Genomic DNA, 23,863 nt, shown 5'->3' on the forward strand with positions numbered 1-23,863 from the left:
CCTATAATGCTAAGCATAATTCCTCGTATGCCCACCTCCGACAGGTCTCACAACATCCCATAGCGCAATGTTGTGTCGTACGCCTTCGTCATGCGAAATGCGAAGGTTGTGGGTTCGGTTCCCACCTGCGGCAAGTTGTTTTTTCATCCACTTTAATTTTGATTAATTTATCGTTTCTTCATTTCATTTATTAAGCACAAGTAATTTCCCCTATGTTGTCCTTGGTGTCAGTGTTTGTTGGCTTCTTCTGATATGACTAATAAAAATCGAGCACCTCGGTTAACCCTCTTTCTTCTCGTTTGTCATATCTAGGAATATAAGCAAAAAGTACTGTTTGCGCACAAATGCCTTATGGATGTTTGCTTTAATGCGCTTCGAGATGGTTGGTTGTAGATCGGCCTTGCCTAAAGCCACATTGAAATGGGTGAAGCATTTTGTTGGACTCTAGGAAATGTACAAGATGGCGATTGATAATTTTCTCAAAAGCTTACAAACGAAACTCATAAGCACTATAGGACGGTAACTGGTCAGCAATGAAATATCCTTACCATGCTTCAAAAATGAGATAACAATAGATTCTTTCCACTAAATCAGGGTGTCTACGAAGATGACATTTCCAAATTCCCTGAGTTTTCCAGGTATTCCCTGAGTGCCTTTGCAAATTTCCCTGAGCGACGCAGAACTATGTTTTATGTCAAGACAGGAAACCATGTCGCCCGATGCTGTCACTCTCTAGTAAGCATATGAAAAAATTTAAAAAAAAACGACTTAATCGAGTTTGAATACTAAGCAGTAGTGTTTATGTTATTCAAAAAGAGAATAGAAGGCGGGGGCTACTAAAACGCACAGCAAATAAAATGTCTTCGAAAAAAATTACAAATCAAGTCGGACATTTTCAAATACGAATAAAAAGGAGTGCATACAGAAGCATTTTAGAATATGAGTTATTTCTATCAACTGATAGCAAGCTCAGTGGTATGAGGCCCGAACATTGTCACAATTGAGATTCTCTCTCAACAGCTCGTAAGTCAACCTCAACTATCCTGACATACTCTCAGCCTGCATTCGACGCCTCAGTGTTGTGTTTCACCGCTTTAAAGAGTTTATTTTTGTTTGTATGAGGGACACCTGCATCTCGGCGTCAGCCAAAACTGTTTTTTGAGCCCAAGCTCCTTCAAAGCTGCCGCAGCACGCTTCTTTTCCCGTTCATTCCTCAATGCGTAGGTCCTTTCTGTTCTCATCCTCCTTCCACTGCGTGTTTGGCCCATGGACCATTTGAAACATCTTCTTGGTCCCTAGGGGCCGCGAGAACCTCAGAAAAATCAGCTAGTTGGAAAAAATGAATGCATGTCTTTTACTGCCCTTAAGGGCTAAAACTGCCAGAAGCACATTCGAAAAAGCTCTGAAGGCCTGTCGGTACGCTTATTAGGCATATTGGTGCTCGCACTGGGACAGGAGATACCGGGTGCACGTGTGTATAATTAAGGAATACATACTGTGTCTCGTGGCAAGTGCCCCTTCTCACGCTTATGCTTCACCGCAATACGTTTGCGTAAGCCTCACTATGCAACATTTCTGTATAGAGGCGAAGCTAACTTTCGGGAACCGGCGTTATGCAACGCACAGTGCTTTCCGCGCTTTGAAGCCAATCGCGAGGACCACAAAAGCAGAGTCAATTCCATTGCTGACAGCGGTGAATCCTTTTAATAAAAACACGGCGCCCAATGGCAAGAAGCTTAATTGCAAACATCTAAGCAGTTAGGCCTAGTGTTACCGCAGTGGTGGCTACGGCTTCCAGCAGATCTGCGTGCAAGAGCATCGGTTCAAGGTACTCAAAACTGCAGCGGTGGTGGCTTTGATTAATGCCGTTTCGCATCTGCGGTCACGGCAAAAAGTACGGAAAACCGGACGGCAAAGCGTTCTTGCGTGCAAAATTTCAGATGTTCTGATACAGTGATTCTATGGGGTACGTGGTGGTGCCGCGAAACCGTCCCAATTATCGGGAAAGTCGGTCGTTGACTGTACACTGGCTACTCCTCCAGGTGACGAAAGGCCATCAAAGACGATTCGTTACGATTTCTGTTTGTTACTCGAGCTAGCATCACCGCAATTTTCGTTCCCTTTCAACAAATTTACAGATAATTTTCCCTGATAGAAGCACAAATTCCCCGAGTTTTCCCTGAGTTTTTCCAGACAACTCAAAATCCCTGAGAATTCACGGTTTTCTTGGTTGGTAGACACTCTGTAGATGGAAGATACCCAGCAACCCAGATAGTATTGAAAAGTGTGAGTAGTGTGGTTTGGATGTCGGGGTGGAGGCGCTGAATCATATTGTACATGATTCTATCAGGGCCCGGTGCAGAGCTCTGACAAGCAAGCAGTCACGGAAGCTTTAGGTTTGGCAACGCTAAAAGGACAGTTATACGGATCCTTTGGGCTACATTTCCGGTTGAGTGGCTTACATTCTTCTATTCCTTTATATTTCAAAAAGTTCTCCGAATAGTGGGGGGAGCTAGACAGGGGCTCGAAGTGCTCACCAAGAGCGTCAGCCTGGTCGTCCAACTTTCTCCCTTCTCCATCCACTAGGGGCAACAGATGGATTTGTAGCTCCTTAAGCCTCCTTAGTCCGTTCCATACTTTTGCCTCTTGTGTGTATGAATTAGTACCCAAGAGGTCTTTTCCCAGCATGCCCTTCTAGCTTGCCGTCGTGTCCATCTTCCCTGTGATTTAATGTGTTGAATTCGATCAAATTTTTCGCAGTTGTGTATCAAGTGAGTATTTATTTGTTCACACAACCTTACAGGTGAGGGGCATTAAGTAAGCGGGGCAACAGTAATTACATGACACAAAGGGAAAAGTACAGCATCGTTACCCGCCATTGTAGTATGCCCCATGCTTTATTTTGTTTCTTCCATGCCTTCTTGCACTCATTGTTTTACCATGGCACTCATCTTTTGGATGAGCTACCGTTTGATTGTGTAATGGATTTGCTTGCTGCGTCGATGATAAAAGCGGTAAAATCCGTTACTGCATCGTCTATATTAATATCAGGGCATTTGTGTTGATGTATTAAACATTACATTACAGGGGAGTGGTTGCTTCCATAATAATTTTTGGTTACATTCCATTGCAAGTCAGGGAAAACTGAAGCAGAGCCAAACGACAGGTCTATTGATAAATATGAATTAGGATGAAGATTATAATGGGTTGGCTCCTTCTTATTGAACAGGCACGCACTGGAGTTTACAAGGAAATTTTCAATGAAACAGCCTCTTGCGTAGCATCGCAAGTTTCCCCACATCATGTTGTGGGGATTAAAATCACCTACGAGTATATAATGGTCCGGAAGCTGATCAATTAGGTTGTAAAAATTGCTTTTTCCGAGATGATAATTTGGGGGTATGTATATGGAACGTACAGTGTCCAATTTATTAAAAAGAATTGCCTGAACTGACACTGCCTCAAGGGGTGCTTGAAGGGCGACATATTGACAAGCTACAGACTTGTTGACAACTATTGCAACACCGCCAGATGAGGCGTTGCATGTCACGGTCTTTACGATAGATGGTGTACTGACAAAGAAAGTTTTGTGTGGGTTTCAGATGTGTCCCTTGAACACACAGTAACTTCTGGATTTTGCTTGTATAGGCATTCTGTAATGTCGTTGAGGTTAAGAAGAAGCCCTCTAACATTCCAATGCAGTATTTGTGTCTCCATTATGATAAATGTGTTTTGTGCTGTGTGTGTAAGAGTCGAAGATTAGTTCAGGCCCTTTCCAGGCGCCGTGACGCGAGGTTTGTCTATTTTGGAGTGATCACAAGAGTCTCGCCGCTCCTTAGGCGCTGGCGGCACTGTTTGGCTGGTTGTTGTGTCCATTGCTTCTTGCAAGGTGCTGGGCACGCTCCAGAAGAGCACTGCGTTTGACATGAAGACCTTGAGACGTCAGGCGAGACCTTTGAGGCCACTGGCTCAGTGGTCGATGGTCCTTTCTGCTGGGGTGGCGGAACAGCGCTAGCTGCAGTCGCCAGCAGCGGTGGGGGGATGGCATTACTGCCAACTCACTGCGGGTGGGCTAGACAGCTGCCAGGAGCTAGTGTGTCACTGCCCCCTGACGCGTCAAATCAGCAAAGGTATTCTTCGGCAGGTAGGATACCCACCAGCGTGCCTCCTTGAAAGTTATCCTTCACTTTAATTGTTACTATTTTCCTTTTCTTTTTTCCATGATGGGATCGACTGCGAGTATGCGGCATGCTCTCCATCACAGTTCATGCAGTGGAGAGAGTTTTCAGAAGATTCAGATGAGTGCTCGTGAGCACTGCATTTTGCACAAGTTTGGCGGCCTCGCCAGCTCTGTGAACTTTGGCCAAAATGCTGGAATTTGAAACATCGGAGGGGATTTGGCACATATGGCCTTACACGAAGCTTGATGGCCTCGATGGATTTAGTCAGAATACTTGAGCCGAAAGTAAGCATCACGTTTTTAATCTGGATTTCCTTGCTATCACACCTGATCTTAATTCTTTTAACATTGATAACATTCTGCTCAATGAAGCCCTCCAAGAGTTCAGCCTCACTCAGTTCCAATAGATTATCGTATAAGACAATACCGCAGGTGGTGCTCATAGTACGGTGGGGGGTTACTGTAACTTGAACGCCCCCAAATGACACTGGACTGGGCAGCTTTTTGTACTGTTTGATCATGGAGCTCCAAGAGGAAATCATTAGTTGCCATCCTTGATGCCTTACAGCCTGGTCCAAAAGCCTCAGTTAGAGACTTGGAAAGTAGAAAATGAGAGATTGTTCGTACTTGTTTTTCTGGTTTTTCTGAATGATTGACAAGGAATTGTGGGAAGTTTCGTCTTTGACGTCCAAAGAACTGGAACACATCTTGAAGCGCCTTCTTTTTTTAGGGCAATCAGGGAGTGGTGGGAAGGAACTAGCCATAAGGATATGTGGAGATTTCGGCAGCAATGCCAGCCACCCACCGTGGAGCCCAACATGGGGACGCCACAGGAGTTGAAAGAAACATTTCCTGCTGACGCCAACTGTACGTTGTTGCTATAACCAAATATGTGCAACCAAGGTTGGCTGCTCCACTCAAGGTTAACCTTTGCTGCCCATGAAGTTGGAAGTAAAAGAAAATTAAAGAGAGCGCAGGAAAGACTGACAGTGAGAGAAAGATGAAGGTTGGAGGGAGAGAGAGAGACAAGAAAAGGGAACTGCCGATTTCCCCCGGGGTGGGTCAGTCCAGGGGTCCGCCTACGTGAAGCCGGGGCCAAAGGGGTGTGTTGCCTCCACCGAGGGGCCTTAAAGGTCCAAACAATCGGCATCAGCTCAACTCCCAGGATCCCCTTTTCCCCGGACACCGCTAAGCCATGCACGGTTAAACGTGGGAGGGTCTAACCCACATCTGCTCGGGTACATGGTGTCGAAACACACCAAAAGCCTGCTGAAGCAGACACCCTTGCAAGGCTGAGCCAGGGGTCTTACACAAGCGCAGATGATGACCTCTGGCTCAGGCAGCACATATATATTCATCAACCATTCACTATCATGTTGTTGGAAGTTCAGTTCTTATCCTTGTCGTCTTGTCTCCGTCCGCGCCTTTTTTTGTGCTACTGCCTTTTCCTCTACACTCTCCTTTTAAACTCTTCACCTGCAAGGAACACTAGCTGAACATGAAATATTTTAATAGATGTTTTACACTATGTTGGCCTGTGTTATAATGTTCCAGGGAAGCCTACATTATATCAATATCCGTCGACAGTTCTAGCGACACTGGAGCAAAATTTTGCGTAAAGTTAACGACTTCTACGTCTCAGTTTAGTGACAACTGCAGGGCGGGGGACAAATGGTAAACACTGGTGCTTGTTTGCTACACAATCAGCCCTACAATTTTGGACGGATTAAAACCTGCATTTGTGTTAAAACAAACAGGTAAGCAAATGAACAGTTACAAAGCTTACGTGTTTATGAACCAGAAATATCTTTTCAATTTTTTATGAAAGTTGCCAATGTTCCTTTAGTTGTCTATCAGAACATATAATTGATATCAGTTTAGTTGATATCAGAACATATCCAGGATCGCTTTGCAATTTGTAACACCTTGAAATCCATCAGCAATTGTTTCAGCATGCACAATAATGGCTCAGTTTTCGTACTTGGCTCGGCTCTTGGCACCAGCAACAGGGTCACCTTGGTCCGCCGCGATGTCAAAGAACTTTTCCAAGCTAGGAACAAAGTCCCGCTTAGGCGATGAGCATGCTTCCCAGTTGTCCGGGCACAGGTTCCACAGCCGGTTCATCTCAGTGCTGAAAGCACACAGGACATCACTGATGACCAACAGCTTTGAAAAGCCAAGGTTTCTGCCACCCAAGGATTAAATGTATTATTGCTTCCCTTCAAGGTGGTTCAACTTTCTTTTAATCTATTGCTGACAGTTGGCGTCAACGTGTATCCCTGTATTCTTGCACATTCTTCCACCTTGGCTCCACAAAGTGGAGAGCACACTTCTTGACTCAAGTGGTCACGGGACACTCAGGTATCTACTCAAAGGCACAGGAGTGTAGAGGCTCTTTTTCTGACCTAAAGACCGTGGACTGTAACGACTTAGATGTTGCAAAGTACAAGCATCCCATAGGAGTGGACTTGATTTTGCAGGATCATTCTTTGCGCCTAACCACACCATACTTTCCCCTCTCAATTCTCTGGGCAGGCCTCAGTTAAACAAGGCTTGAATGCTAGTACAACTATTAAAAGCAGAAAACTGCCCAGTAAGATAGCTCTACAACAGTTTCCACTCCAAAAGGGCATGTCAGCCAAAATTTGCCCCTGTGGACCATGGACCAAGTACAACTATCCCAAAGGGATAAAGATTCGTCAGCTAAGTTCCTGTGACTATTTGACAGGTGCTGCTGCAGCACGTCGAGGCCAGGTGCTAACATTGACTGTTACACACAATCTTCTTCCCTGGTGCAATCATTTTCTGGAATGCACGCCCTGACCACTTTGTTACCAGTACTGATTTTAAAAAAATTCGTGAATACCTAACAAATCACTTTTAATAACTTTCTGTTTCCAGTGTTCATCGTTTAGAACCCACCATAAACCACTCTCAACGGTCTACTTTTTTCAACCCTTCCACCTAGTTTATTTTTTAGCTTATGCATCCCATGTTGCTTCTTTACTTTCATAATTTTTGCTTGCTTGTTTCAAGTCGTAGAAAATCAAAAATTACTTTTTTTATGTGTGTGGTTGCGAGCTTTATTTGCACGTAACCACTCTTACACATGTTTGTATTGTCCCCCATTGCGTAATTCCTTCGGGTCTTCAAGGTGATAATAAATTAAATGAAAGGAATGCCCTATCTGGACCCACTTTTGACTTGAGCTAAAATCCCATTTAGCAGTTTCTCCTTGGTGCGGGCTAGTGCTTTTCTGTTTGAGAAATGGCTGCAGCTTTCCCTTCCATATTTTATGTCATCTTGGAAAAAGGGGTGGGGTGGTTCAAGAGTGCGGCAATAACCTGAATGAAACAGCTACAAATTATGACAAGCAACCCACGTACTCGCCAAGCACAACTCTTTTGCTGGCCAGTGCTGCTTTCACCTCATCGCCAAGTTTCCTCTTGAGCCTGTGGAAAGTGCCAAGTCATAAACATTAATACTAAACATCCGTAAACACTGAATTTCGATCTATGTACTGAATACAGACAATAAAGACAGAGTGACAACTCAACTGAATACCTAGAAATCCTAATTTCACTAGTTTAAATTGCATCAGGAACTTTCCTAATTGAACAATGCTGTTTATCACACATCAACAATTTCTATCTCTTCCTTCTTATAGGTGTCGAGCTCACTAAAAATTAAGTGAAGTTCCAAATGTAGCTGCGTGATGAGCAGGTCATGACAAGTGAAGTGTTCGCTTAGTGAATGCTAACATGAAAAGAAGGAAAGCGAGGATGCTCTAATTCGTGACCTATTTTTTTTTCCCCCAGTGCCAAGAAAGGCATTCACCGTTGGAAACAATCTTTCAAGTCAAGCCAACAGTGGACGTTTGATGTGAAAATGCTCGCACCGCCATAGGCAAGGCTCCAACCCAAAAGTGTCGCACAACTCGCTTCTAAATAGTTTTGTGGCACTGCTCCAGACTAAAATTTAATCACAATAATGGCGAATGAGATAAGGCCACATGCTCCTCTCTAATAGCTTTGGCAATTCCAAATTACCTCTTAATAAAAGTACAGTAAGCCAAACTATATCCTTAGCAAAAGAAAAAAAAAAACTTTGTGCATTCACTAAGTAACACCGTGCTTACAATCTGAAAAAGTAAGCAATAGAGTGTATCAAAAAAGAAATAGTTTGTCAAAGAATTGCTCAAACAGAAGTATTTGCATGTACAAAGACAACATTTATGCTCACAAGTGATGGCAAAAGAAACCTGTGAAAAGTAAATGCTAGTGGCACACCAACCTAACTTCTCGCATTTGTTCCACGGGCCGGGCTTCCTTAAAGTCCGGGCAGCCTTCGTTTTTCCACGCATTCCATGACTCCTCTCTCTGAAGAATGTGCTGCGAAGCGAGTCAGTGTTTCACATGTCTGCTGCTTCAACAAAGCACACTGCAGACAGACGTTGTCATACTGTATCCGCACAACTAAAAAAATTTTCCCCTACATTCCACAGGGTGGTGCTCAAATAGAAAAACCGTCATGGGTCAGCACCAAGGCTTGGCAAAACAAGGGTTACCTTGATGCGAGTGGCAAAGCCGGCACCATCAGGTGGGGTCTCCTCAAGCAGCTGGCAATAGAAAAAAGAAAAATATCATTTCAAAGTAGCCCCGAACAAGCAAGCTCTCAAAACAAGAAGAGCTTCAAAGGAAAAGCCAAATTGTGCTACAACAAAATACCAGTATTATAATTTAACATACAAACTATAGCCATCTTACAATAGAATTTTTCAGGAAGGTAAACTTGAAGTGGTGTTATTAGTCATGTAAAACTTGTTACAACAGAAGAGTACGTTGTTGCAACATTTAGTTTATTTTTGAAAACATTTTGCTTATTTTTGAAAAAGTTAAGGAATTTGCAAAAGATGTTAAAGAATAGATGTATTACTCAGGTTTCCTGTATTAGGTATGTACATACTGTTTTGTTCACCATGCATTTTCTACTTCCAAAGTTACATTTAATTATGCTCTTCTGTTGATTTGTATGTGCTGTTGTACATCTGCTGTACAATTTATTCTTATACTTTGCTGCCATAATCTGGGACACCAAAGACAAATTATTTTCTACAAACAATGCCTAATAACAATAAAGAAGACTATGAGCCTTAAAGGAACACTAAAGGCAAATATTAAACCAAGCTAAAGTGATAGATTAGTGCTTGAGAATCTCTAAGGCGTCAATATTATTGCGAACAGTGCCTTAATAATCGAGAAACTGAGGTAAATGTAGGACATGATTAGACACTCCTCCGGGACATTCAAGTACTTGCCCGATGATGGAAGCACTCCTCAGTTAAATTCTGTCACTAGTACTCAACCACTCATAGCAAAAACATCATTGTATTGTATTAGAAGATGAAATTAAATGCTACTTATCTAGTTCTAATTCATTTTTAGAAAAAGGAACTAATTAAAATTACCATTAACAACGACGTGGGCGGTCAAAAGGTTTAGTTTTCGCTCGACTCTGCATCGCCCATGCTTTCCTGTTTCAGCAGTTTTGTTATCGCGTAGTGCTGTCCTGGTTTTGTTGACTCGCGAAACTCGCATAAACTGCAAGTAGCAGAGAATTCAGCTTCCATGTGATGTCGCGGGATGCCCGAACTGTCTATGCCACTCGACCAAAAAGCAGCTGCAGCGGCGAATGAATCCACCGCTCTGTCTTGGCTCGCTGCCCCCAACTGTCGGGTGCCGTTTTACTCACTGACGGCAGCAAAGTTATGGCGTATGCAACATCACCACTCCCCCGGTTGGGTGGCAGGAGATTTGAATATTGAAAAAGGTATCTGGACCATTCAGATGCAATTTCCTCATAAACTAAGTCCTTTCTTGGCACGAAACAAGCATTGCAAGGCTTCTGGAATGGTATTTAGACAGTCCACGTTGACTTATTTGCCTTTAGTGTCCCTTTAAGTAGCAACAACACAGAGCATATTTCCAGTGTACTCTTGTATGGAGTGTTTGTGAGCAGCAGGCCAGTACATTGCCATATATATCCAGCTGCAGGTGTCTTGTGCCAGCTTGCCTTCCTGACAAATGTAAACGTTTGCTGCAGTTTAGCATCAGCCTGGGGGTGTCTCTTTCAGAGCACACCAGAGAAGGAATATTGGACAAGTTTGCCTTCTGATGTCACATGTTTGGTGATACATCCTTGGCAAGTGCAAGTGAGGAACTCACTTTGTAAACCTGTGTCAGGGTGTTCTTCACCCAGGCAGACTGTTCCTCTGTTAGAATGTGCGAGTCTCTGGTAGGAGTAACAAAACAGCAAATGCCAGAAGTTAGGCAACAATGACGATTTCAACAAAAAAGTTGACTTTGCATCTAAAGTAACTGAAAAGTGTAACAGGGAGAAAAACGGCAGCATATCAGTCACGCCTGCACATGAAGCACAATCAAGTACATTACTTCATAACTTCTGAGCTTGTTATGTCTCCTCAACAGTAAAACAGTTCAATTAATTGTCCTTTTACATACCATAGTGGATACCATAGCATGGTATTGAACAGACATGGTTACACATAGCCCAATTTCATTATAGTTAACCCAATAGGGATTGTGGTATTGACCGAAGGTGGAAGCCAGACTCCAGCCGTACCGAAGTAAAAGCCGTTTATTTAACATATACAACCAATACATATAATGAAGAACAGAAGCGCCCCCTGGGGAATAAAGAACTGAAATGAATAATGAAACTGAATTTAACATACTCCCTCCCTTAATTTTAGTGGTTAGTTGTTAGTAAGTATTAGTAAGGAAAACCCCAAAGCATGCACATTGTACTTATTTACACATATTTACAACCTATGTACACAATGTCAGACAGCCAACTAATTGGTCTGATAGTCTTGGAGCCAGGCCGGTGGCCGGTGCTCTCGGGTCGGCCGCGTTGGACGTCGCACTGGCAACGGGCTCGTTGACTGCTGCTGCAGTATGCCAGGAGACAGTGCCTGCGTCCTGGGAGAAGGAGCCTGTAGCAAGGCAGGCTGCAGCACATCGGGAGACAGCGGCTGCATCGTGGCAGGCTATAGTGCCTCAGGAGACGCGGCTGCGGCGTGGCAGGTTGCAGCGCATCAGGAAGCTGCGACGTGGTGGGCTGCAGCGCATCAGGAGACCGCGGCTGCGGCGTGGCAGGTAGGCCTGGTTCCCAGGTGCCCCTCTCCGGAACCATGGAAAGCTTGGAGGCATTCCACGTACGGCCGTCTCCAAGTCGGAAAGAGGCTGGTCCCCTTGTCCCCTGGTCTCCCTTGAACCGAACGGACGGTTTAACACGGACAAAATCGCCTACGGCTATCTTCGTCTTCTTGGCGGCTCTCCTTTTGTCCGTGTAGTGCTCTCTGCTTTGCTGCTGATGACTAACCTTTTGACGAAGTCGCGCCAACTCCTTGGCTGGGTCTTCAGCAAATGCTGGTGCTGAGAAACCCACGACATCCAGCCTGGTTCGGGGCATTCTACCATGCAGCAGGACTGCTAGGGCGACCCCGGTGGTGGCGTATTCTGGCAAGGTATTCTGGCAAGGTATTATGGCAAGGTATTCTGTGGCAGCTTGCGGGAGTGGTCATCTTTCGAGGAGTGAAACTTGAATGAAATTCTTCAATGTGTGATTAAAATGTTCTATTTGCCCATTGGCTTAGGGGTAGTATACCGAAGAATGTGAAAGACTGATGCCTCTGTTTTGCAGGAAAGTTATGAACTCACGCGAAGTGAACTGAGGTCCATTGTCACAAACAATCTCTTCCGGGTAGCCTTCACGGGCAAAAACACTTGTTAAAAAGTCTTTCACGGTGCTCGCGGACACTTCGCTGCAAAAATACACCTCTGGCCATTTAGAATGGTAGTCAACAAGCGTTACAGCAAATCTTCTGTTTTAAGCTGCATGCTCCAAAGGATTATCAATGTCTAGGCCAAGCTTTTGCCACGGTCGCTCAGGCCATTCAACAGGTTGCAACGGTGCTGGTGATGTTTTGGCAGACTTATCTGCCTCCAGACAGATATGGCAGTGTTTTACTGCCATTTCCACTTGCTTATCCATTCGTGGCCACCAGAACCGCTCACGCAGTCGCGCCTTCGTGCGCATGATACCCAGATGTGTCTCATGCGCGATGCCCATGATCTGAGCCGTGGGGGAGGATGGAACAACGAGGCGCTCTCCACGCAGTAGCAGGTGATCGACAACAGAAAGTTCTTCCCGAATGGCGTAGAATGGTTTCGCCTCTTCTGGTATGGACTTCTTTGGCGGCCAGGAACTCAGCACGAATGACTTGACGGTTTCCAGGCAACTGTCGTCGAGGGCGGCCTGCCTGAACTTCTCCTTAGTCACGCAGGCTGGCTCAATGGATGGATGGATGGATGAAAAACTTTATTAGGGTCCTTTAGGGCGCGCACTAGCGCGCAGCGGGCCGCTCCCACGTCGGGACAGAGAGGCCGAGTCTCTCCGCCGCGTCGCGGGCCCGTTGGACAGCCCATAACTGTTCTTCGAGGTTGGGGCTCTGTAGGACCGCATCCCAACGTGAAGAAGTGTTTTTATCGCTGTGTAACGCGGGACATCGCCAGAGCATGTGAGGTAAATTCGCTAAATCATTGCATAGTGCACATGCATTTGTTGTCTGAATTTCGGGGTACACCTTGTGAAGAAGTAGGGGGTTTGGGTAAGCCCCCGTCTGTAGAAGCCTTAGTGTCAAAGCTTGAGATCTATTGAGTTTGCAATGTGGGAGGGGGTAGATCCTCCGAGCCAAATAAAAGTGCTTAGTAATTTCGGTGTAGGAGGAAGGAGAGTCCCGATTGTCAGTACCCCCGGCGTCACGCTACCTGGTAGCTACGCGGTTGATGATCCCTCGCGCAGCTCCGTGTGCCGACTCGTTGAGGTTGGGCGGGGCACCCTCGATCTGTCCCATGTGGGCTGGAAACCAGATCAATGTGTGTGGCTTGATCTCCTTGCTTCCTAGTATCCTTAGGGCCAGCTCGGATATGGTTCCTTTGGCAAATGCCCTAACAGCTGATATGGAGTCACTGTAGATTGATGTCCTCTTGTTGTCCAATAAGGCTATCGCTATTGCAGCCTGCTCTGCGATCTCAGAGGACGTCGTCCGAATCGAGATTGCGTTTGTTATTTGCCTTTCATGATCTACGCTAACTACAGCGAAGGCCTGTCCATCGGCGTAGCGCGCTGCGCCTACGAAACTGTTCTCCGAAGCCCGTTCATGAGCCTTTTCCAGGAGAGCCTTCGCGCGCGCCCGACGTCTTCCCACGTTGTGCTCTGGATGGACGTTTCGTGGGATCGGGGCAACAATGATGCGGTCCGCAATTGTCTCAATGAACGAGACAATTTCTTCCTCCTTAGCAATCTCTGCCTCCGAGGTAGGTGCTGGTAGCCGAGAAAGTGCATCTGCTACAGTGTTTGTGGACCCCTTGCGGTATTCAACAGTGAAATTGTAGCAAAGCAGTCGTGCACTCCAGCGTGCGATTCGGAGTGGGCGCCTTCCATGTCCTTGTGACGACACCAGTGCCTGGTGGTCTGTTCGAATTGTGAAATGGTGACCCCACAGGTACGTGTGCCATCGCTCACACACCCAAATGCACACAAGAGCTTCTCATTCCCCAACTGAATATTTTCTCTCTGCAGGCGACAGTGTACGAGATGCGAAAGCGACTGTGCGGAGCTCGTGGCCACTTTGTTGCTGCAGGACTGCTCCCAGCCCACAGTCGGACGCGTCGGTCGACACAATGACTGGCAATGACGGATCGTACATCTGGAGGATTGTACTCGATGAAAGCATTTCCTTGACCCTCCAGAAACTGCTGTCTGCTTCGGCAGACCAGATGAATGGCTCATTTTTGCGAAGTAAGACTCTCATAGGCTCAACCAATTGTGTGCCAAGTGTGGAACGAACTTGGAGTAGTATTCTACGAGACCCAGGAACGAACGCAGAGTGGCCACATCAGTTGGCACTGGTGTGTTAACTATGGAGTTGTGATAGGAGTTTGGACTGTTAGAATGTCGCGGCCGAATGCACGTGACTGCTGTGCGGCGGCGACGGACGAAGAGGAAGAGAAGAGCCGGTGCCCGGGCGGAGACGGCAGCCATGCGATCTGCCTGAGCTGCCTGGGCTGGCCTTCCAAACGAGCCAAGCAGTTCGTCTACCCAAGGCCGGTGTTCCTGGGTGTGCTGGCAGAACAGGCCGGGCTGTCCTTGGGCTTCAACTGGCCTACTCCACTGCTGGGCGAGCATCCGACGCCGACATGTTCTGGTGCAGCTAAGCCTTCCGAACAGACTACCCTGTGGCGGGCAGACGTCCCGACCCAGCTGTCGCGCGAGTGGCTCGTCGTGTGCCGGGCATCCGCCCCGGCCTCCAGCCTGCGCCACTTGCCGCTCCGGATTCATCTTTGCACCTCTTCGTGCCGTGAGTGTGTGATACCGACGCACTATCGGACGCCGTCCTATATTGACGCTGAGCTTGACTATACCCAAGTGACCGACACTCATGTAAGGAACTGTGTGCGTGTTATCGTGTACGTTATCCTAGTCCCGTCCCCGTGTCATTAAAGCCTCTCTGTGTTCATTGTGGCATCCCTTGTAAGAGTTGTCGGACGATCCTAACGCTGTTAACCAGATGTAGGAGTCGTCGGACTATCTCGCCGCTGCCACCATTTGAAGGAGTTGAAGGTCGTAGAGAGGAACTCGGTGAACAGGATTTATTTACATATTTTACATTTTAAGCAAGATACATTAGCAGTCTAGCGCGACTCCCATATGGAGCCCGCAAAACTAACATACAGCAAACAGTTTACGAGCACACAGCTCACTACTACATTTCGAGCATGACAACTAGCACTCAGCTCCCGACGACGAGCACGACACGAGCACGCTCTAGCAGCCGGCACACGCTGCTTATAAGCTCTCCGCTTGACGTCACTGTTCGACGTCATCGTTCGGCGTGGACGGAGTCCGAGTGGTCGGAAACATTCGTCCAATCATTGTAAACTTGCCGCCGCCCCGCAGTACGGCCCACACGCACAAAGGCTTCAGTGCCGCACAGCTCTCAGTGCCGCACAGCTCTCGGTGTTGATGTCAGAGGGCTTCGTGGAACTCTGCTCCGTACCACATTCCTGAGCTGACCGCGCGCCACGTGGCTGCCGGTCATCCGCAGTTCTCGGAAAGGCGCCTCGTCTGGTGGGCTTGGAACATGTGCAGCGGGCTGAAAGCTGGCACGTTGCCACCCTGTACGGCCATTCCTAACACCCTGTGTGTTTGAGGCCTGGGCCCACATCTTCCTATCACAGGAGTCTACTTTCTCTGGAAGTGGCGAGATACCACGTGCAGTGACCTTGTGCCCTAGAAAGGCAAGTTCTGGAACGTCGAAAAGGCATTTGTCGTTCAGTTTCAGACCTGCGTTCTTGATCTTTTGCAGCACGGTCTTCAAGTTTAAAAGGTGTTCTTCTGATGACATGATGACATCATCAATGTAGAACAACACGCCAGGGCAGCGGTCAAGGATTGTCGCCATCATCTTCTGAAATGCCGCTGGGGCAGAAACCAACCAAAAGCAAACTCTTTTAAAACGGAAAAGGCCATCATGAGTGATGAAAGCTGTCAGATCCCTGCTGTCAGGGTGCAAGAGAACCTGATGGTAAGCGGAAGCCAAGTCAAGTTTGAAGAAGTGTGTAGCGCCTACCAAAGCGTGCAGCAGCTCCTCTGTATGGGGCAATGGGAAACTGTCTGGAACAATAGCTTTGTTCAGCTCTCGAAGGTCTACGCATATCCTGATGCTACCATCTTTCTTGTTAACAACAACAATGGGGGACACCCATTCAGAAGCATCGATCCGCTCGATGATGTCAAGGCTCAGCAACCTCTGAAGCTCATTTGATACTGGTGACCGGAGAGAATACGGCAGATGGCGAAGCTTCGAAGTTACAGGCTGCACGCCTTGCCGTGTCTTGATGCGATGCGTGAACCCCTTAGCAAGACCCAACTCTGGACTGAAAAGTGAACTGAACTCATGTGCTAAGGCTGGTGGAAGAGCTTTGTTACGGGGCTGCGTGCTTCACGGTGTGGAAATAGAACAGGATAGCAGGTCAACAAGAGTCGGCTGCGGAGCAACGGACGTGTATAAGCACTTGAGAGCAGAACCCTCAATGCGAAGATCCAAGGATTTAATGCCGTGAAGACCGATCAGACAAGTTCCTCGGTGAACAACATAAAAACGTAGCAACGCTGAGCGGCCTTTAAACCGAATGTCTGCCTGGAAACAACCTAGCACTGGAATCGGCCTTTGAGAGTAGTCAAACAGAGTAACATGTGGAGCAGGCAGGAGCAGAACGCTCTGAAAATATTGACTGAATTCTTGCTCCGACAGGATTGAAACTGACGACCCTGAATCAACAAGGAATGTCAAAGTGACATTCGCGACTTGCACTTGAATATGAATTCCGCTACGCGCAGAACGTTGCACAGTCAAAATTTCCTCAGCACTGCTGAAAGACGAAACATCTTCATGAAATTCAACTTCACGGACTTGGCCTTGCATTTGGGCTAGCTTGCGGTTGCATACCCTTTGAAAGTGGCCCTTGTGACCGCAAAACGAACAAGTCTTGCCATGCACTGGCCACTGCAGCGCTGACGCGATGTGGTCCCGCGAGCCGCATCGGAAACAATGTGGTGAGCTGGAGTGGCTACTCTGTTCTTGGTTCTCGGTTCTCGGTTCCGCTGAGGGGGACGGTTCCGCTGCGGCGCATGTGAGCCGCCCGCACTCCTCATTAAATTCTGCTCTAAGGTGGCTGCCTGTTGTGAATTCCTTTTTTTCTAAGAATGCGAGGACGATTTATGACGCTGCCGCAATGAAATTGCTTCAACCGAAGCAGAAAGCTCCTGCTCCTGCACTTGGCGCGGCCGCTGCTGCGGCGCTGGTCCCTGCATGTAGCGTCTGATAAATACGCTGGCCCTCCGCCCCCAAACAATGCAAAAGAATAGCCTTGCATTGCTCCGGCTTGAATGCGGCGGCTCCGGATGCCAGGAAGTACACGTTGAACATCTGCTCCCACTGCTCCCATGGTAATGACGGACGGCCGGGCGTCGAAAGGAAAAACGGTGGCGGAGCAAGGCCGGTGAAGCTCATGGTGGGCGGATCCGGATGGCGCAGCGGGGCTGGGGGTACGTTTACGACATCCTCGTCGCCAATGTGGTATTGACCGAAGGTGGAAGCCAGACTTCAGCCAGCCGTCCCGAAGTAAAAGCCGTTGATTTAACATATACAACCAATGTATATAATGAAGAACAGAAGCGCCCCCTGGGGAATAAAGAACTGAAATGAATAACGAAACTGGATATAACAGGGATCTTCCCTGATATAGCCAACTCTGTTTCATGGCTGCAGTGTTAGCCCAATAGGGCAGCTTTGTTGTCTGGAAACAAGTTCAGAAGTGAATTGTTTTAGAGGCATCAACCCCTCATGCACATGCAGGGTATCTTCAGTGTCGTATCTAGTGCCTTGATGACACGAGAGAACTGCAAACGATGACTGCAACAAAAAGCTTACCAGGAGAGTGCTGGAAAAAAATAACTGGCTACTTCTTTTTAACTATTTTGCCACTGTCACTAAAAACTAAAATCAATTTAATTTCAAACAATGTACAGTAAAACCTTGTTAAACCATACCCGCTTAAACAGTAGTTTCGTTTTAAATGTGGTAAAGTCAAATCCCCGACTCAGCAGCCATTGAACATAATGTGTTTTGTATCCGCATAAACCGTATCAGCTTATCGCATACGCATCGGTTAACTCGTAGTGTTTCCACTTTTCGTCGCACAAAAATGGCGGTGCATCATCTTCATCCGCCCGGTAGAACAACAAGCCTCAGAGATTGGAACAACGGCCTCCAAGTGCCCTGTGCGTTTGCGCGTGAAGCCACACCATTTCGTCGGCGCGCCAGAGAGTGTTGTGGCATTGCGTACGAGGACTCACGTCATGCTGAAGCTCGGATAAAGAAGACGCCGGATGCTCAGCATAGAAGAAAAATTAGACATCGTTCGTGCTATTGAACATGACACGAAGAAGTCAGCGCTGGCACGCGACAGGGATCTGCTGTTGATTACGGTGTGTGGCATTTGGAATGCGAAGAAGTTGCTCGGCAGCGCTGCTGCGACCGCGAAGAGATGTTGGCTACGAGGTATGACTTTTCGCCATCATTGCCTCCGTTGAAGTGTCGGCTAGCAACAGTGATGAGGACGGCAAGGAAAGTGACAGCACGGGCGATTCAGGCTCGACAGCGGCAGAAGCTGCACGTTACATCACCCCCACGAATGCAATCGTCGCAATGAGAACAGCACCTTGCAATGAAAAAGGCGCCCCGCGACTTCTGCAGTGCTACCGCGCACGTGCAGAGAGAATATGTAACGTGAACGAAGAATCTACCATGCGAGTGTTTGCTGAGTGGAGGGGGGCTGGCTGAAAAGCTGCCTCACAGCTTCAGTAAGTTTGAGGCCGCTGTCGTCGCTGATACACGGCCGCAGCGTCAAACGAAAATAACACCTTAGTCACGCGAAGTCAATAAATACTCCATGTTTTTTTCCTCTTTTATTGCACTCTCTCTGAGTTCCGTTTTTGACAGGTAAGTGGTCGATCTCATGCTGTTTCGGTTAAACAGTACTACCATTTAGTACATTCTTTTTCCGAACTCCGGCCAACTACGGTTTAACGACGTTTCACTGTAATCAGAATTAACATTGATTACTTTTTCTCTGTAACATGCAAAAGACCAATCTCTCAATTATGTTAGTACCACAGGACTCTCTAATGATTTCTCAAAACACATCTCAATGTACATATGTACAAGCACACTGTGCACTGTTACAGCGAAATGTTGCCTCAGAGCCTCAAGCATGCATTCCCAGCTCCTAGATTGACACAAACATGTCTCACTTAAGGGCAGTTTTTGTAACAGTGAATCAAACAATTTCACTCCTTCAAGAGCCCCTCACCAGGGCCCATAGCAAATTTCGGTTATACGCTGGAAGTTATGTGTCCTCTGGGGAGCGTTTTGCTGCAAAAGTTTTTTAAATCGGCTCATTAATAGCCAAGATATAAATACGTCAGTGCCGCAAACCCATGATTTCAGAAGGCGAGCTCCACTGCCAAGCGAGGCACTTTCTCCACTCACCCTGTCTAGCCTATGCAAGCGAAATTCTTTCCATGCGTTCTCCCATACCGGACCTCGAGAATTGCAAGACGCACACGTCACAGGCCCTGCCTTCATTTTTTTTCTCCTCGATTTTCTTTTTCTTTTTTCGGCGCTGCGTGTTTTTGCTGACGGCGTTGCACGCAACCTGTTGTGATTGGCTTGTTTCAGGCTGCGCACGATTTTGTGCGCTGTGCACAAGGAAACCTGACTAGCGGTATAATTCAGTGCTGCACAAATATTGAGGCAGATAGAAGCGGATCGCAGAGCATGGTCACGTGCTGGAACACGGCAGAAAATGGCCTAGTTTCCGTACCTGCGCACATGACTGCATGACCGTGGGAACAAGCAGATGAAGCAAAAGTACATCTCTCTTGCTTCGGTGTGAAGTAAAGCAAGAAACACGCAGACATTCCGTTTGTGTGTTTTATTACTTCTATAAACTTCAATTCGTCAATTCGAGCAAAAGATCACACAAATAACAGATGTTGCCTTGAGTAATTCTCGAAGTCATGTGTCACTATGAGCAATGTCACAGTGCAAACACGCGTACATAGGCACACTAGCACGTGTACGTCATGCGGCAGCTTGGAGCGCGGCGGTCGCGAGGAGAAATGAAAACAGCATTCGGTTGGAAATTTCAGGTCTTTCTGTGGCGCATAGCGATGTAATACTTTGCAGACACGATCGTTAGCGCGTCATTTATGCTCTCAGCGTATCAGCTCGAAATGGCCAGACCTGGTGAGGGGCCCTTTAAGAACTGTGCAACATGGATAGCTCAGTTTTAGTACAGCTGTTCCTTTCATCTTAAATGAATTGGAAGAAATGCACAGTCACTTAACAGCTTGAAGCGCACAGTAGACTGCAGGTACTGGAAGAGGATGAGGAATTGCACCAGGACGTAGCGCCGGAAGTTGCTGTCGCTCAGCTCTAGCTCCAGCAGCTGCAAGGAGGCACCCATGCACCATGAACACAGGCTAGGCTGTACTAGCACATTACACCCTCTACACTTTCAAGTTCTCACACCATGAATGTTGACACCATGTGCTCGGGCCTTTTTTAATAGTGCACTACAGTGCAGTATTCTAGAAGGACCAAAGACTAAGCTTTTCATATTTTTTACTTTAGCACAATGGCCCAAACATGAGAAAACACATTGAAATTCACAATGTCACACTGATATACTGGCGCTGAAATTTTGAAGTGAAGTTCAAAAAGTGAAATTTCAGCCTACATTTTCCATTCTAGTAATCAACCTCTTACAGCAAAATTAATTAAAACGAGTTTTGAAAGAATACTTTCCAACTTTAAAGTGATTTAGTGTTGCATCTTAGTGTCCCTGGTGCAAAGCAAAGGTGCAGATTATGCCTTCAGCTTCAGGTTTATGCCACTAAAAAGCACATTGGCATGAAACCACATCACGATTCAACAGCAAGTAGTGACAAAGGTGATGCGTGAATATGGTAGAAAATAAAACGAGCGCTTACTCAAGCAGAAGCTTAAAAAACAAAGCCATGCATTATTACCCTCCTGGATCCGCTACAATTTTCGTTTTTTCTACAAAGTAGTGCCTGAATATGTATTTATGTGTTCAGTGTGAGTGTTCGGGGTGAGTGTTCGGTGTGAGTATCTAGCAACATTACCCTGCACATGGTTGATCGGATACATAACAGCTCTCAAACCAGACACAAACACAGCCGAAAGTTGGGCTAGTTAGTTCTGCGTTAAGTGCATTATAAGAATTTCCAGCGAAGAAAACACTTACGAAGGAACCAAGTAGATAGAAAGACGCTGGCTGTGAATTGACGGTTTGATGGTGAGCAAAGTACGAAGAGCAGATAAAAATGAATAAAAAGTATATTTGGAAAAAGCAAGACCATACCACTGCACATGCTTGTCATCGCAAAGCCTGACGTAGGAAGTCCACCTCTGTCAAGTCGATAGAGGGTACGCTGACAAATTCACTTCCCTTATGCAGAAGGCTTCATATATAATAGCCTACTTCTTTCTTTTTTAAACTCATCGATAAAACGTGTGGCTTCGAAAAGGCAGCAGCACTGGCACATACGGCCTGCTAAATGTCCCGAACCCGCAATCGCTTCTATGTTGCACCTGTGCTCTCTGAACCTATCGTTTAAGCACCAGCCAGTTTGGCAGACGTAGCTTTTGCCACTAGGAAGTGGAATCTTATAAACCACTTCAGCTCTACAAGCGACGAAACACGTAGTGTGTTTCTAGGAGCAAGTGGTTTTCCTGTGCCTGTTAGCGTCTTTCTATCTACTTGCTTTCTTCCTTAATTATTTTTTTTTTTTCGCTGGAAATTCTTATAATGCCTTTTACAAATGTAGATGTTTCTTTAAAACTGCCAAATGATTAAAATAACAAAATCCTAGTGAACGCAGCAATTGGGGATTTTTTTATGTTCTCCCAACATGTTCAAGCTTGCCTAGCCTTTCCAGACATACTAGTGAAGTTGCCTGATTGCTCTTTTAAAGTTCCGTCTCGCAAACACAGAACATATCACAAGTAGATCATTCCTGGGTACCTACCTAGAAACCAAGATTCTGTCTGCAGGTTTGCGGTGCGATGACAATTGCACCGGGCTGCTTTTATAACTGCTTTAATGCCACATAGAGTTACTTGCACGGGTTATGTGCACTCTTTCCCCCTCGCCTCGATTATCCAAAAGCTGTAGCTGGAGGTGCAGTGTAGATGCAGGGAAAAGTTGTGCACTAAGAATACCATGTGCACCTATTCAACTTAAGTCATGTTTACCATGACACAAGTTATTACAAGCACAATTCAAAAGTGCACGCGCCTTCTGGCTGGTCAAGTACTTGGCAAAGTACACCGACTTCCCGGATGGACTGCTTGAGCTGCCTGGTAGTGTCCACTGTGCCGTCTTAATGTCATCCAGCTTGAAGCTGCCAAACACTGACAGCACATCTGCCGAGTACTGCAAGACAGAAACATCACAGCATATTCTATGAAGTAGAAAATAAAATGTTTCTAAAGTCAGCGTTGCTCCTGGGATAGTGGACAGGCTATCAATTGCAGATCTGCTGACATATTTTGCTAGAGAGGGAGCATAATAACAACCAAAGAAAGCAACAGCTTTTCTTCTGTAAAATTTTGACAGCAGTCCCTTGATAAAACTAATTAGTTCTGAAAAAATCTGCAAGGCAGGGGAAGATTCATTAAAAAATGACTGTGGCTTAGCTAAAGTTAAGCCCAGGATGCGAAGCATACTAGCCTTTATTTCAGTTGTTGAACCACTGTTTAGCCTGGTGAACTGCTGTTGCTTGGCTATATTTGGTTTGGCTAGACGAAGAAACAACTCATGCGTTACTCTGCTTCGCCTTCAAGAGTGGAACGCGACAGCGTTCCCGTCGACCTGCCAAGGGGTGTAAGACAATGGGCTACGGCGCAGCGACTACGCGCCCCGCATTGGACGCGGTGAGCGTCGAGCAACGTAGCGTTCGGCGCGGCAACGAAATGTGCGCCTGAGCAAGCGACGCACGCCTGAGCCTTAGAAACAGCTCGTTTCTAAGGCAACACCGCATTCACTAGAGGCGCTTTTGTGCCGCTTTGAAGCATCGTACTCGTGGCTCAGTGGTAGCGTCTCCGACTCGCACTCCGGAGACCCTGGTTCGATTCCCACCCAGCCCATCTTGCAAGAGTTGAGCCAAGGCCACCTAGAAAATCAGTCTGTAGCACGCCGCAACCTTCGCTTCTCATTCCAACGAGCAGCTCTGTCTACAGGAGGCACCTCACCTCGTGAGTGTCTAGCAGAGACAAGCGCAGCTGCTTATATACCGCCGCGACGCCGCGAGCGACGGCGCGAGTTGGAGCCCCGTTTCTCCTCTGTCGTGACGTCACGGTGTCACGTGGTATTGGAGGCGACACCGCTGCGCCTGAGGAGCTGGGTTGAGCTCTCGTAATATGCTTCGCATAAAATTCCGAGGACACCTAAGCCCTTATGAGTTGCGAATTCGAAAACATTGATGTCCAATTGAACGGCGCTGAGCGTTCCTTCGAGTTCCATAGCTGTATGTGCTGCCTGAGCCAGCAAACAGCAGCTGCCTGCGGTGCCAATGCAACATTGGCCACTAACGCAGCGATGCCCTCTCCTCTCACACATCTGCCGGTTCCCTTTTAGCCGCGCTGCTGAGGCCTGTGTGCTTCGATCCATGACATCATGCCACCCTGCTCGACTGCGACAGAATCTGGGTGATCTTGACGTCACTGCTTTCATCACGTCGGGCTTGACGGTGGCAGTTTCGGTCCAAGTAGCATGACGTCATAAAGCAGAGTACACAGGCCTGTCACCTAGGAGGCAGCTTTGCTCCGTTAAGGAGCGATCGTACCGAGTGAGGGTGACGTGTAGTCACAGTGATGCCCTCTTTCCTCATGCAACACCTAGTGCGCTAGCGCAGCAGCAGGTATTCCTTTTCGCCCGCTCTGCT

At 46.9% G+C, this 23,863-nt stretch overlaps 1 protein-coding gene across 2 annotated transcripts in view; it reads right to left on the reverse strand.

Annotated features, from left to right (window-relative positions):
- The window catches only part of Hpr1 (THO complex 1-like protein Hpr1), a 60,217-nt gene that overhangs the window by 22,362 nt on the left and 13,992 nt on the right, over window positions 1-23,863 (reverse strand). For both annotated transcript variants that reach the window (XM_065431209.2, XM_065431208.2), the window contains exons 10-16: window positions 22,216-22,353; window positions 20,240-20,340; window positions 10,405-10,471; window positions 8,748-8,798; window positions 8,474-8,571; window positions 7,567-7,632; window positions 6,162-6,311 (exon numbers count right to left, since the gene is read on the reverse strand). In XM_065431209.2, coding sequence (XP_065287281.2) covers window positions 6,162-6,311; window positions 7,567-7,632; window positions 8,474-8,571; window positions 8,748-8,798; window positions 10,405-10,471; window positions 20,240-20,340; window positions 22,216-22,353 — 671 coding nt within the window. The remainder of the gene's footprint in view (window positions 1-6,161; window positions 6,312-7,566; window positions 7,633-8,473; window positions 8,572-8,747; window positions 8,799-10,404; window positions 10,472-20,239; window positions 20,341-22,215; window positions 22,354-23,863) is intronic.

Source organism: Dermacentor albipictus, chromosome 6 (assembly GCF_038994185.2).
Source record: "Dermacentor albipictus isolate Rhodes 1998 colony chromosome 6, USDA_Dalb.pri_finalv2, whole genome shotgun sequence".
Lineage (NCBI taxonomy): Eukaryota > Metazoa > Arthropoda > Arachnida > Ixodida > Ixodidae > Dermacentor > Dermacentor albipictus.